The sequence below is a fragment of the Hylobates moloch genome, unplaced genomic scaffold, assembly GCF_009828535.3.
Source record: "Hylobates moloch isolate HMO894 unplaced genomic scaffold, HMol_V3 SCAFFOLD_12, whole genome shotgun sequence".
In the NCBI taxonomy this organism is placed as follows: Eukaryota; Metazoa; Chordata; class Mammalia; order Primates; family Hylobatidae; genus Hylobates; species Hylobates moloch.
Genome location: NW_026652287.1, coordinates 50,313,076 through 50,325,877, shown reverse-complemented (window position 1 = coordinate 50,325,877; position 12,802 = coordinate 50,313,076). Strand labels below are relative to the sequence as shown.

The 12,802-nt window shown below is 52.9% G+C and overlaps 1 protein-coding gene across 3 annotated transcripts; it reads right to left on the bottom strand.

Moving 5' to 3' along the window:
* Positions 1–12,411, bottom strand: BABAM1 (BRISC and BRCA1 A complex member 1). 3 transcript variants are annotated; one of them, XM_032170076.2, is made up of 9 exons: positions 12,292–12,411; positions 10,700–10,997; positions 7,973–8,031; positions 5,604–5,724; positions 5,443–5,521; positions 3,795–3,819; positions 2,981–3,110; positions 2,695–2,781; positions 1–493 (listed from the first exon to the last, which is right to left on the bottom strand). In XM_032170076.2, exons 2-9 carry the CDS (start codon positions 10,982–10,984, stop codon positions 290–292), a joined length of 990 nt encoding a protein of 329 aa, XP_032025967.1. In that variant the 5' UTR covers positions 10,985–10,997; positions 12,292–12,411; the 3' UTR covers positions 1–289. The 3 variants fall into 3 exon arrangements, with proteins under 3 accessions (XP_032025967.1, XP_032025965.1, XP_032025966.1); XM_032170074.2 differs by having other exon boundaries at positions 10,700–11,035; positions 12,292–12,397; XM_032170075.2 differs by lacking the exon at positions 12,292–12,411 and having other exon boundaries at positions 10,700–11,316.
* Between the last annotated feature and the right edge of the window lie 391 nt (positions 12,412–12,802).

The window sequence follows — 12,802 nt, the reverse complement described above, 5'->3', positions numbered from 1 at the left end:
TTAACGAGTCTCAAATTTTTATTTTAATGGCAAAAATCACACAGGGAAGAACAAAAACTATCCATGACAAACTAGGAGTGGAAATGGGCTGGGAGACACAGACGATGGGTGCCCACAGTTCCTGGGATTCCTCCTGGAATCCTGGGTTTCCCTCCTAGGACCCTGCAAGGTACCCTAGGTGCCTCCTGGAACCCCCCCACCCCGGAGGTCCCAAGGAACCCAGTTTGAGAACCAAGGCTTTAGGCCAAGGACTTCCTTGCACAAGAAGGTGCAGATGCACAGGGATGGTTCAGACAGTGGCCTCAACCTCAGTTGCTTCATCCTCCTCCTCCAGCAGGCTGTAGGAAGCGTGGCTCTGGCAGGGCCGCTGCAGGGGGTGGGCCAACAGTTTCGCCATGCAGTTGTGCAACTCCAGGGCTGGCCCAGCCAGTGCCACCTCATACTTGTAGCTGGTACCCTTGGTATCCAGGCTGCCCATGAAGGCAAACATGTCCTTCGGGGGAGATGGGGGTCAGTGAAGGGCTGCTCAGGCAGAGGTTACCCCAACAGGCCCTTCATATCCCTGGAGGGCTTCTCAGAAGAGGGGACATCTGGGGTGGGTTCTAAAGGGTGAAGAGGAGTTTGCCAAGCAGAAACCATTCACACATTCAGCAAACATTCCCAGCCATGGACCCAGTGTTAAGGATCCGAAGAGGTCCCACTCATGGCCCCCAAAGAGTCCCCAGTGTTGGCCGGGCGCGGTGGCTCATGCCTGTAATCCCAGCACTTTGGGAGGCCCAGGCAGGCAGATCACGAGGTCAGGAGATGGAGACCATCCTGGCTAACACGGTAAAACCCCGTCTCTACTAAAAAATACAAAAAATTAGCTGGGCGTGGTGGCGGGCACCTGTAGTCCCAGCTACTCAGGAGGCTGAGGCAGGAGAATGGCGCGAACCCGGGAGGCGGAGCTGGCAGTGAGCCGAGATTGCACCATTGCACTCCAGCCTGGGCGACAGAGCGAGACTCCGTCTCAAAAAAAAAAAAAGAGTCCCCAGTGTGGAGGGATACAGTCAGATACAGACACATTCTCCTGGCCCCCACTTTGATCCTTCTTGAAAAACAGGGCCGGGTGCCGTGGCTCACGCTTGTAATCCCAGCACTTTGGGAGGCCGAGGCCGGCGGATCACGAGGTCAGGAGATCGAGACCACGGTGAAACCCCGTCTCCACTAAAAACACAAAAAAATCAGCCGGGCGTGGTGGCGGGCGCCTGTAGTCCCATCTACTCGGAGAGGCTGAGGCAGGAGAATGGCGTAAACCTGGGAGGCGGAGCTTGCAGTGAGCCGAGATTGCGCCACTGCACTCCAGCCTGGGCGACAGAGCGAGACTAGGTCTCAAAAAAAAAAAAAAGAAAAAAGAAAAACAGGGAGGACTTCTCAGAGGAGGGACTTTTTATTTTACTTATTTTTTTTTTTTACTTTTTTTTGAGACAGGGTTTCGCTGTTGTTCCCAGGCTGGAGTGCAACGGCACGATCTCGGCTCACCGCAATCTCTGCCTCCTCGGTTCAAGCGATTTTCCTGCCTCAGCCTCCTGAGTAGATGGGATTACAGGCATGCGCCACCACGCCCGGTTAATTTTGTATTTTTAGTAGAGACAGGGTTTCTCCATGTTGGTCAGGCTGGTCTGAATTCCCAACTCAGGTGATTCACCCAAAGTGCTGGGATTACAGGTGTGAGCCACCGCACCTGGTCGTATTTTCATTTTTTGACACAGGGTCTCCGCCCTGTCACCCAGGCTGGAGTGCGGTGGCTTCATCATGGCTCACTGCAATCTCCACCTTTCGGGCTCAAGCGAGCCTCCTGTCTCAGCCTCCCGAGCAGCAGCAGCTGGGACCACAGGCGTACACCATCACGCCTGGCTAGAGGGGGAACTTTTGATTTGGGTATTGAGGTATAAGGAGGAGCTGGTCTCAATTCCCTGTCATAGTTGGGTAAACTGAGGCTCAGAGAAGTAAGTAGTCCACTCGAGGTCCCACAGCTAATTCAGGTCTGGGATGTGAAGGCCCAGTAGGGCCTGGGGAGTCCAAGAGGGATGGATGCTCCAGGCCGAGGGCGCAGCGAAGTCAAAGCCAGGAAGAAAGGGAAGAGGGGACCGGTCGTGGTGGCTCACGCCTGTAATCCCACTGCTTTGGGAGGCTGAGGCAGGCAGATCACCTGAGGTCAGGAGTTCAATACCAGCCTGGCCAACATGGTGAAACCCAGTCTCTACTAAAAATACAAAAATTAACCTGGTATGATGGCAGGTGCCTGTAATCCCAGCTACTCGGGAGGCTGAAGCAGGAGAATTGCTTGAATCTGGGAGGCAGAGGTTGCAGTGAGCCGAGATCGTGCCACTGCACTCCAGCCTGGGAGACAGAGGGAGACTCTGTCTCAAAAAAAAAAAAAAAAAAGGAAAGAAAGAAAGGAAAGCAGGGAACATTGGGGATGGGGGAGGCAGGACTCAACATGTTGCCTGGACCATCGTCCCAATGGCTGCCATCCCATCACTCACAGCAGACAACTGGGAAACGGCTGTTCAATGACCAATGCCATGACCTACCCCGGCCAGGGCTCCAGGGCTATCGAATGGAGGTAGAGACCCCCAGACCCAGCGCAGGTGTGTTCCAAGGCATCCTGTCCACACCCGCCTGCCACTCACACCTGCTGAGGCCTCTCACCTTCCAGCTCATCTCCTCCTCCTTCTCCTCGGTGCCATTGTGGATGTAAACAACGTCAAAGAAGAAATATGGGCACTGGAACATTTTCTGCGGGGGAAATAAAGAACACCAGCCTCTGGGGCTTGGGTCACCCCATGCCCCATGACTATAACTCCCCCATTTCTGCCTCAGACTCTGGGAACTTACCTCTAGGCACCCCAGCCTCTGTGGTTGGGAAGTCCCTCCTGGTGTCTAACCACCATCCTCATGGCTGCAGGCACCCCACCCTCTCCCAGGCCTCACCCACCTTCATGGGCTCCGTCAAGGAGAACTGGGGCTGGCAGGGTGGACGGCTGTAGACAAGGATGGTGCGGACCACATATGGCGGGGGAATCGTCTGCACGTTCTCTGTGACCGGAAGCTCAGTTTTCTGCTGGCTGCATACCCGGGAGGAGGGAGCAGTCAGAGTAGCCTGTGGGGGTCTGCCCCTCTTATCACCCTGAGAGACCCCAGATGCTCACCGGGCAGGTGAGGCCCCACTGATGTCTTCCAAGTTCGCTGCTGCCTGTGAGGCATCCCATAAGCGGTTCCCTCTGCCCTGAGCACGTTCCCAGCCCGACCCCTCTGAGTGCAATGGTGAGATCTCGGCTCACTGCAACCTCTGCCTCCCAGGTTCAAGCGATTCTCCTGCCTTGGCCTCTCAGGTAGCTGGGATTACAGATGCCCAGCTAATTTTTGTATTTTTAGTAGAGACGCGGTTTCACCATGTTGGGCAGGCTGGTCTCAAACTCCTGACCTCAGGTGATCCGCCTGCCTCGGCCTCCCAAAGTGCTGAGATTACAGGCGTGAGCCACTGCGCCTGGGCCACCCTCAGTGTCCTGAACACCCTCAGTGTCCAGAGCGTCCCCAGTCACTGCCGTCAGCTGGAGCTGCCTAGCAGCATGTGCATCTCCACCAGCCCCCATGCTCCCAAGACACATAAATGAGGAATTGCTCAGGGCGAGGTAGGAAGGGAGGAGGCTTTAAGGCTCTCTAGATTATTTCTGTGCTGTTTGGAGCTTCTTCCCAGAAGTGACCCTTCTCTTTGAAGGTGAGTAAGAATTTCCCCACAGGGGACTTACATGAGGCCGAAAAGTCCTTCCAGATCTGGTGCGGATGCTAAGGAGAACGCTGGTAGAGCAGGAGTGAGCGGGAACAGGTGGCTTCCCAGATCCTGATGCCAGAGGAGACCCGGCACCCTTAGAGACGCACCATGTGACCCTGGCCAAGTCACTTGCCCTCTCTGACACTCGAATTCCCCTCAGCATGGATCACAAAATAGGGTGCTGGCACCAGATGACTTTAAGACTCTTGGTATGCCAGGCACGGTGGCGCACGCCTGCAATCCTAGCACTTTGGAAGGCCAAGGCGGGCGGACCGCCTGAGGTTAGGAGTTCAAGGCCAGCCTGGCCAACATGGTGAAACCCTGTCTCTACTAAAAACACAACATTAGTTGTGCCTGATGGCACATGTCTGTAATCCCAGCTACTTGGGAGGCTAAGGCAGGAAAATTGCTTGAACTCGGGAGGTGGAGATTGCGGTGAGCCAAGATCGTGCCACTGCACTACAGCCTGGGCAACAAGAGTGAGACTCCATCTCAAAAAAAAATAATAATAATAAATAAGATCCACAGGGAGCCATGGGAGGTTTTGGAGCACAGACGGGATGGGATGGAATCTAATTTATGTTTTAAAACAGAATGGGGCTGGGCATGGGGGCTCATGCCTGTAATCTCAGCACTTTGGGAGGCTGGGGTGGGCTGATCACTTGAGCCCAGGAATTCAAAACCAGCCTGGGCAACATAGCAAAACCCCACCTCTACAAAACATACAAAATTAGCCAGGTGTGGTGGTGCACACCTGTAATCCCAGCTACTTGGGAGGCTGAGGCAGGAGAATCGCTTGAACCTGGCAGGTGGAAGTTGCGATGAGCCAAGATCGAACCATTGCACTCAGCCAGGGCAACAAGAGCAAAAAAATAAAAAATAAAAATAAAAATAAAAGAGTTCCCCTTTCCAGCATGGCTGGGGCCACTCTCCTCAAAACGAAAGAGCCAGGGGTGTTCTTGTCCTTCTGGAAAAAACTCTCCCCATTTTTTCCTTTTTTAACTTACAAGAGTCCTATTCTATTTCAGTTTTGGGCCACACATGAGCCTTTTATGTCCAAATTACCATAAAATGTCCTGCGCCCAGGTTCAAGTGGCTGTAGGAGCAATGGTGACATTTCCGTCACATACTGCCATTTATTGAGCACCGACTGTATGCCCAGCCCTGTGTGAGGTGATCCCCTTGTGGGTGAATTTTGGACCTCCTGAGTACAAATCAGGTACTTCTTTTTGTTTGTTTTTTTAAGATAGAGTCTCACTCTGCTGCCCAGGCTGAAGTACAGTGGCGAGATCTCAGCTCACTGCAACCTCTGCCTCCCGGGCTCAAGTGATTCTTGTGCCTCAGCCTCGCAAGTCACCGGGATTACAGGCGTGGACCACCATGCCCGGACAAAATCAGGTACTTTTGCTTCTATATTATTACAGCATCTCCATGGGGTAGGCAGCTTTGTGCCTTCCACAGTACAGATGGGGAAATTGAGGCTCAGAGGGGTGACTTTCCCAGCCTTGGCAGAGCTGAGATCTGAACCACAGCCAGCCAGAGTCATGACTCAGACTTTCCTGGGCCCCAAGGATGACAGAAGGAGACAGCCCCCTTCATGGGGACATCTCTGCCAGGAAGGATACTGAAGGTGGAACAGGAGGCCGTCTCCAGATCATAGAGGCAGCTACAGAGCTCGCGGGGGTCGGAGGTCAGGCCAGACAGCTGCAGGGAAGCAGAGGCCTCAGTGCAGTGCTCCCTGGGTCCCAGGGGACCCCAGGGCACCCAGCGCCTGCCGCAGCCTCACCCAGGCCGTGTCATCATTCACCACCACCAGTGCAAACTCGTGGCTTTTGTCGATCTTGTGTTTGGTCCGCACAAACATCTCAATCATCTTCTGGGAGACATTGAGGGCGTTGGTTTTGGAGCTGGGGAGGCAGAGAGTACAGGGGAATTAAGGTTCCCTCAGGGCCGGGTGCAGTGGCTCACGCCTGTAATCCTAGTACTTTGGGAGGCTGAGGCAGGTGGATCACGAGGTCAGGAGTTCAAGACCAGCCTGGCCAAGATGGTGAAACCCCCGTCTCTACTAAAAACACACAAAAATTAGCCGGGCCTGGTGGCGAGTGCCTGTAATCCCAGCTACTCAGGAGGCTGAGTCAGAGAATCGCTTGAACCCAGAAGGCGGAGGTTGCAGTGAGCCGAGATCGCGCCACTGCAGTCCAGCCTGGGCAGCGACAGAGTGAGACTCTGTCTCAAAAAAAAAAAAAAAAGTTCCTTCCGCCACCCTCCTCTGAGAACCCTGCACCAGCCCCATGATAAGGCCCTGGAGGTATAGGTCACACTGCAGGGGGGTGGCGGAGCTCAGCCACAAACCCAGTCTGGCCGACATCGGAGCTCCTGCCCTCTCCAAATGGGTCCCTCTGCGCAGCATGGGGCTCAAGGTTCCCCTAGAGTCACTGCAGGAACTTTGCTCAGACATGGGCAGTTGTGAACGCCACTGAGGGGAAGAAGGTGTCACCTTCAACATCTCCAAGGAGGTCCTCAAGCCCCATCCAGGCCCTGCAACCCAAACTGCCCCCCACCCCAGATACAGCTGCAGGCAGCACATGACTCCAGACAAGGGCTTCAGGGCCAGTCGGGCCTGGGTCCGAATCCTGGCTCTGCCCCATTACTCTGAGCCCTTGAGCAAGTCACTTTGCTTCTTGGCGTCTCCAACTCATTGCTATGAATGGAGCCTCAATGGGCCATAGCCTTAACATTACCAGTTGTCCTTGCTACTCTTTTTTTATTTTTTTATTTTATTTTACTTTTTTTGAGACAGAGTTTCGTTTTTATTGCTCAGGCTGGAGTGCAATGGCGCGATCTTGGCTCACCGCAACCTCCATCTCCCAGGTTCAAGCGATTTTCCTGCCTCAGCCTCCCGAGTAGCTGGGATTACAGGCACGCGCCACTGTGCCCAGCTAATTTTTGTATTTTTAGTAGAGGTGGGGGTTTCACTATGTCAGCCAGGCTGGTCTCGAACTCCAAACCTCATGATCTGCCCACCTCGGCCTCCCAAAGTAATGGGATTACACGTATGAGCCACCAAGTCCAGCCTCTTTTTTTCTTTTTTTAAAGAGACGGGGTCAGCCGGGCAGTGGCTCACACCTGTAATCCCAGCACTTTGGGAGGCCGAGGCAGGCGGATCATGAGGTCAGGAGATTGAGACCATCCTCGCTAACACGGTGAAACCCCATCTCTACTAAAAATACAAAAAAATTAGCCAGGCGTGGTGGCGGGCGCCTATAGTCCCAGCTACTCGGGAGGCTGAGGCAGGAGAATGGCGTGAACCCGGGAGGCGGAGCTTGCAGTGAGCAGAGATCAGAGATCGCACCACTGCACTCCAGCTTGGGAGACAAGAGCGAGACTCCGTCTCAAAAAAAAAAAAAAAAAAAAAAAAGACAGGGTCTCGCTCTGTCGCCCAGGCTGGAGTGTCGTGGCAAAATCATAGCTCACTGCAGCCTCAAACTCTTGGGATCAAGTGATCCTCCCAGCTTGCCCTCCCAAGTAGCTGGGACTCTAGGAGCATGCCACCATGCCTGCTAATTTTTTAAAGTTTAGAGGCTGGGTGCTCATGCCTGTAATCCCAGCACTTTGGGAGGCCAAGGCAGGCAGATGACTTCAGATCAGGAGTTTTCAGACCGGCCTGGCCAACATGGCAAAACTCTGTCTCTACAAAAAATACAAAAATTAAACAGGCATGGTGGTGCATGACTGTAATCTCAGGTACTCAGGAGGCTGAGGCACAAGAATGGCTTGAACCCTGGAGGCGGGGGTTGCAGTGAGCTGAGCTCACACCATTGCACTCCAGCCTGGGCAAGAGAGCGACACCCTGTCTCAAAAATAAATACATACATACAGACACATACATATATATATATATATATTTTTTAGAGATGGGGTCCATGTTGCCCAGACTAGTCTCGAACCCCTAGCCTCAAGTGATCCTATCTCAGCCTCCTGAGTCACCGGGATTACAGGCATGAGCCACTGCACCTGGCTCTTGCTACTCTCTGATACTGCCACGCCTGAAGCCAGACCAAGCTGGTGTGAGTTTCAGAGTGAGAGCCCCGTATCTTTTGGGCTGGACCCTCCCAGCCATGGCCGCATGTTCAAGCCCTAAAATGTCCCTCTTACCCGTTGAACGACTCCAGCTTTGGCAGTGACATTTCCTCTGACAGGTCCAGGCAGATAATCTGCAAGGTAGTTGGAGGGTGGTGAGCGTCCTCTGACCTTAACGTTGGCCCCCACACCACTCACTGGCCCTCTTCAAGCTGCCTTGTCTGAAAAGGCAGTATGATGACCCCCCGCCAATCCTCAGCCAAGCCATCTACTTTGAAAAGCAATGGCTTAGAAGAATAGGCACTGAACTGGGAGTCCAAGTAGATAAGTGAATAAATGAGCCAGAGAATGTGTGACACATCAACACAGAAATGAGGATACAGTGGATCGAACTGTGGCTCCCAAAAGACATGTCCAACCAGAACCTGAGAATGTGACCTTATTTGGCCAGGCACAGTGGGTCACACCTGTAATCCCAGCACTTAGGGAGGGCAAGGTGGGTGGATCACTTCAGGTCAGGAGTTTGAGACCAGCCTGGCCAACATGGCAAAACCCCATTTCTACTAAAAATACAAAAAATTGGCAAGGTGTGGTGGCACCTACCTGTAATCCCAGCTACTCAGGAGGCTAAGCCAAGAGAATTGCTCAAACCCGGGAGGTGGAGATTGCAGTGAGCCCTGATTGCGCCACTGCACTCCAGCCTGGATGACAGAGTGAAACTCTGTCTCAAAAAAAAAAAAAAAAAAAAAAAGAGGCCAGGCATGGTGGCTCACGCCTGTAATCCCAGCACTTTAGAGGCCGAGACGGGAGGATCACGAGGTCAGGAGATCAAGACCATCCTGGCTAACAGGGTGAAACCCTGTCTCTACTAAAAAAATTAGCCGGGTGTAGTGGCGGGCACCTGTAGTCTCAGCTACTCGGGAGGCTGAGGCAGGAGAATGGCGTGAACCTGGGAGGCGGAGCTTGCAGTGAGCCAAGGTTGCGCCACTGCACTCCAGCCTGGGCAACAGAGCGAGACTCCATCTCAAAAAAAAAAAAAAAAAGATGCTTGGCACGGTAGCTCACGCCTGTAATCCCAGCACCTTGGGAGGCTGAGGCAGACAGATCACGAGGTCAGGAGATTGAGACCATCCTGGCCAACATGGTAAAACCTGGTCTCTACTAAAAAATACAAAAATTAGTTGGGTGTGGCGGTGAGTGCCTGTAATCCCAGCTATTTGGGAGGCTGAGGCAGGAGAATCATTTGAACCAGGGAGCCGGAGGTTGCAGTGAGCTGAGATCACGCCACTGCACTCCAGCCTGGTGACAAAGCGGGACTCTGTCTCAAAAAAAAAAAAAAAAAAGAATGTGACCTTATTTGGAATCAGGGTCTCTGCAGATGTAATTAAAGTAAGGGTCTTGAGATAAGATCCTGTTTTGATGACAAGTGTCCTTATAGGAGACAGAAGCGGAGAAGACACAGAGACACAGTGAGAAAGGCTTTATGAGGACTGGACAGAATTAGGCAAAGACAGCCGGGCACGGTGGCTAACACCTGTAATCCCAGCACTTTGGGAGGCCAAGGTGGGTGGAACACAAAGTCAGGAGATCGAGACTGTCCTGGCTAACACGGTGAAACCCCGTCTCAGTGGCCAGGCGCGGTGGCTCACGCCTGTAATCCCAGCACTCTTGGAGGCCAAGGCGAGTGGATCATGAGGTCAAGAGATCCAGACCATCTTGGCTAACATGGTGAAACCCTGTCTCTAATAAAAAATACAAAAAATTAGCCAGGCGTAGTAGCAGGCGCCTGCAGTCCCAGCTACTCGGGAGGCTGAAGCAGGAGAATGGCGTGAACCTGGGAGGCAGAGCTTGCAGTGAGCCGAGATAGCACCACTGCACTCCAGCCTGGGCGACAGAGCGAGACTCCTTCTCAAAAAAAAAAACAAAAAAACAAAACAAAACAAAACAAACCAAAAACAAACAAAAAAAAAACAAGAAACGCCGTCTCTACTAAAAACACAAAAAATTAGCCGGGCACGGTGGCTGGCGCCTGTAGCTACTCGGGAGGCTGAGGCGGGAGAATGGCATGAATCCGGGAGGCGGAGGTTGCAGTGAGCCGAGATCACGCCACTGCACTCCAGCCTGGGTGACAGAGCAAGACTCCACCTCAAAAAAACAAAAAAAATTGGGCAAAGACTAGAGTGATGCAGCCACAATCCAAGGAATGCCAGGAGCCACGAGAGGCTAGAATAGCAAGAACGGGTCAGGTGGGGTGGCTCATGCCTATAATCCCGGCACTTTGGGAGGCCAAGGCGGGCAGATCACCTAAGGTCAGGAGTTCGAGACCAGCCTGGCCAATGTGGCGAAACCCTGTTTCTACTAAAAATACAAAAATTAGCCGGGCATTGTGGTGGGCACTTGTAATCCCAGCTACTTGGGAGGCTGAGGCACGAGAATTGCTTGAACCAGGGAGGCAGAGGTTGCAGTGAGCCAAGATCGTGCCATTGCACTCCAGCCTGGGCAACAAGAGCAAAACTCCATCTCAAAAAAAAAAAAAAAAAAAAAAAAGACAGACAAAATGAAGAGGCAAGAAAGAATCCTCCCTTAGAGCCTCCAGAGAGGCTGTGGCCCTGCCGACACCTGACTTCTGGCCCCAAGAACTGTGAGAGAATAAATTTCTCTTGTTGAAAGCTACCAAGTCCATGGTGACTTGTGGCAGCCACAGGTAACTAATACAAAGGGAATGTTTGCAGAGTGAATCCCAAAAGACAAGATGCTAGGTTCCCTAGCATCTCAGAGCCCCAGGCCACCCCCTCTACTTACCACTTTCTCTGGACAGTTGACCCTTGGTGTCCGAATTTGGACCTCAGGGGCTGGCGGGGGCACCTGCCAGGACTTAGAGCCGACTCCTGAAGTGTTGGGGCTCCCATCGTCAGCACTGGCGGCCTCACCCTCACCCTCGCTGCGGCTGCCCACACTGGCCTGTGCCCCCACTGCGCGGTCCTCAGCCCCTTCAGGATTGGAGCGAGTGCGGGGCCGAGGCTCTGCCGAGTGCTCCTCTTCCTCCTCCTCCTCTTCAGTGGGGCTGCTGGGCTCTGCCACTTCCATGGCTCCTGTGTGGCTAGATGGAACACGGACAGGGGAAGCCAGAATCCTCCCCTTGGGAGTTTTAAAAGCATTTGGTTATGGTCGGGCGCGGTGGCTCACGCCTGTAATCCCAGCACTTTGGGAGGCTGAGGCAGGCGGATCACCTCAGGTTGGAAGTTCGAGACCAGCCTGACCAACATGGAGAAATCCCTTCTCTACTAAAAAGACAAAATTAGCCGGGCGTGGTGGCGCATGCAGATAATCCCAGCTACTCGGGAGGCTGAGGCAGGAGAATCGCTTGAACCCGGGAGCGGAGGCTGCGGTGAGCCGAGATCCCGCCATTGCACTCCATCCTGGGCAAAAAGAGCGAAACTCCGTCTCAAAAAAACAAACAAAAAAAAAAACAAAAAAACGTGGTTACTAAGAAGGAAGAGGGGCGATGAGCCGCTTACTGATGATGAGTCACTCCTCTTAGGGAGTCAGTTTCCTCAGCTGTAGAATGGGTGCCTTTTACACCTATCAGCCGAGCAGCCACTCCGACATAAGATAACAGTCCCCCCTCTTTTTTCCTCTTTTTTTTTTTTTTAACGTAGTGCTAGCCTCATGCCCCTATTCGGCCAATGAGCACATCCCAGCTCTCTGGCCACTGAAAATGGCTCAGGGATGGGCACATGACCCAAATCAGGCCATTGAGTGGCAGCTCTGCAACTTCTAACAGTGCCATCAAGGAAAAGAGACTTTCATTAGAGTTGCAGAGCTGGGAGAATAAAGTTGAGAGCTGCGAGGGGGCCCTTTTGCCTCTAAGGTAAAAAGCGAAATGGTCTCCACCCAGAAAACTGCAGATCGAATTCTGACCACCTGGACCCAGCTCCTATTAGACCCAATCTATAAGCCACTAACTTCCTTTTTCTTCCTTAAGCCAGATTGAGTAGGGTTTTCTGTTACCTAAAACTGAAAATGTCTTGGTGAATAAAGGAATAATAACCTCTAGGACACCCTCGTGCCTAACGGGTGTCTGCATGAGGGAGAAGCAAAATATTAGTACTGTGGTTCCCTTGGAGAGAAACAGGATGCGAATGGAGCAGTTGGTCTATCTGGGCAATAGGCACGGGCTTCCCAAGATGGTCTTTGAGCGCCTTGCAGTCCCCACACCTCTAAGGAAAACAAAGCTTTAGCGGCAGCAAGAAGGATGGACGCTACACTGCAGGAGAAACCAGAAATAAAGGCGGAAGCCCCAGGAAAGGCGAGGACCTGGATCTCTTGGGGCAAAGGGAGCTGGGTCCCTAGGAACTGGCCCCGCATGCTTTCACCACCCAACTTCGGCTCACCGTAGCCTGAGCCTCCTTCTAAATCAGCCGCCGACTCGCTAGGAAGCCGCCATCTTTACAGCCGGAAGTTGTGCGGCGCAGCCCCGAGGCCTCCTGGGAAATGTAGTTCAGCGGGCTGCAGAACAAGCGGAGACAGAAACTGGTTGAGACTAGGGAGAACTTGGAAGCTGATCGGCTGAAACTGGGCTAGGGGGTGGGGTTTGGAGTGAGAGCAGCCTGGAGCTGGGTGCTACGGGACCTGGAATGTGATTGGCTACACTGGAGCAAAGTATGAAATGTGATTGGATTAAAAAAATCAGTGAATTTTTTTTTTTTTGTTCTTGGCCGAATCAGACTACAATGGTCAGTGCTTCTACCCTGATAGGCTGAAACGGGGAATAGGGGTGGAGCTTGCAATGTGATAGGCTAAGAGGGACGGAGAAGCCCGATTTAAGGAAAGAGGAGGAGCTGATTGGTGATTGGTGGAGCTGGCTTGAGCCTACGTGTGGGGCAGGCATTCTCATGTGGGTGT

Bases quoted from the DNA above. Each gene is read 5' to 3' on its own strand.
- BABAM1 (XM_032170076.2), bottom strand. From the start codon at position 10,984: ATGGAAGTGGCAGAGCCCAGCAGCCCCACTGAAGAGGAGGAGGAGGAA. The intron at 3,820-5,442 runs GTATCCTTCCTG...CATCCGCACCAG, and splicing joins GGCCTCCTGTTCCACCTTCA to ATCTGGAAGGACTTTTCGGC. The intron at 494-2,694 runs GTGAGAGGCCTC...TCTCCCCCGAAG, and splicing joins AGGAGGAGATGAGCTGGAAG to GACATGTTTGCCTTCATGGG.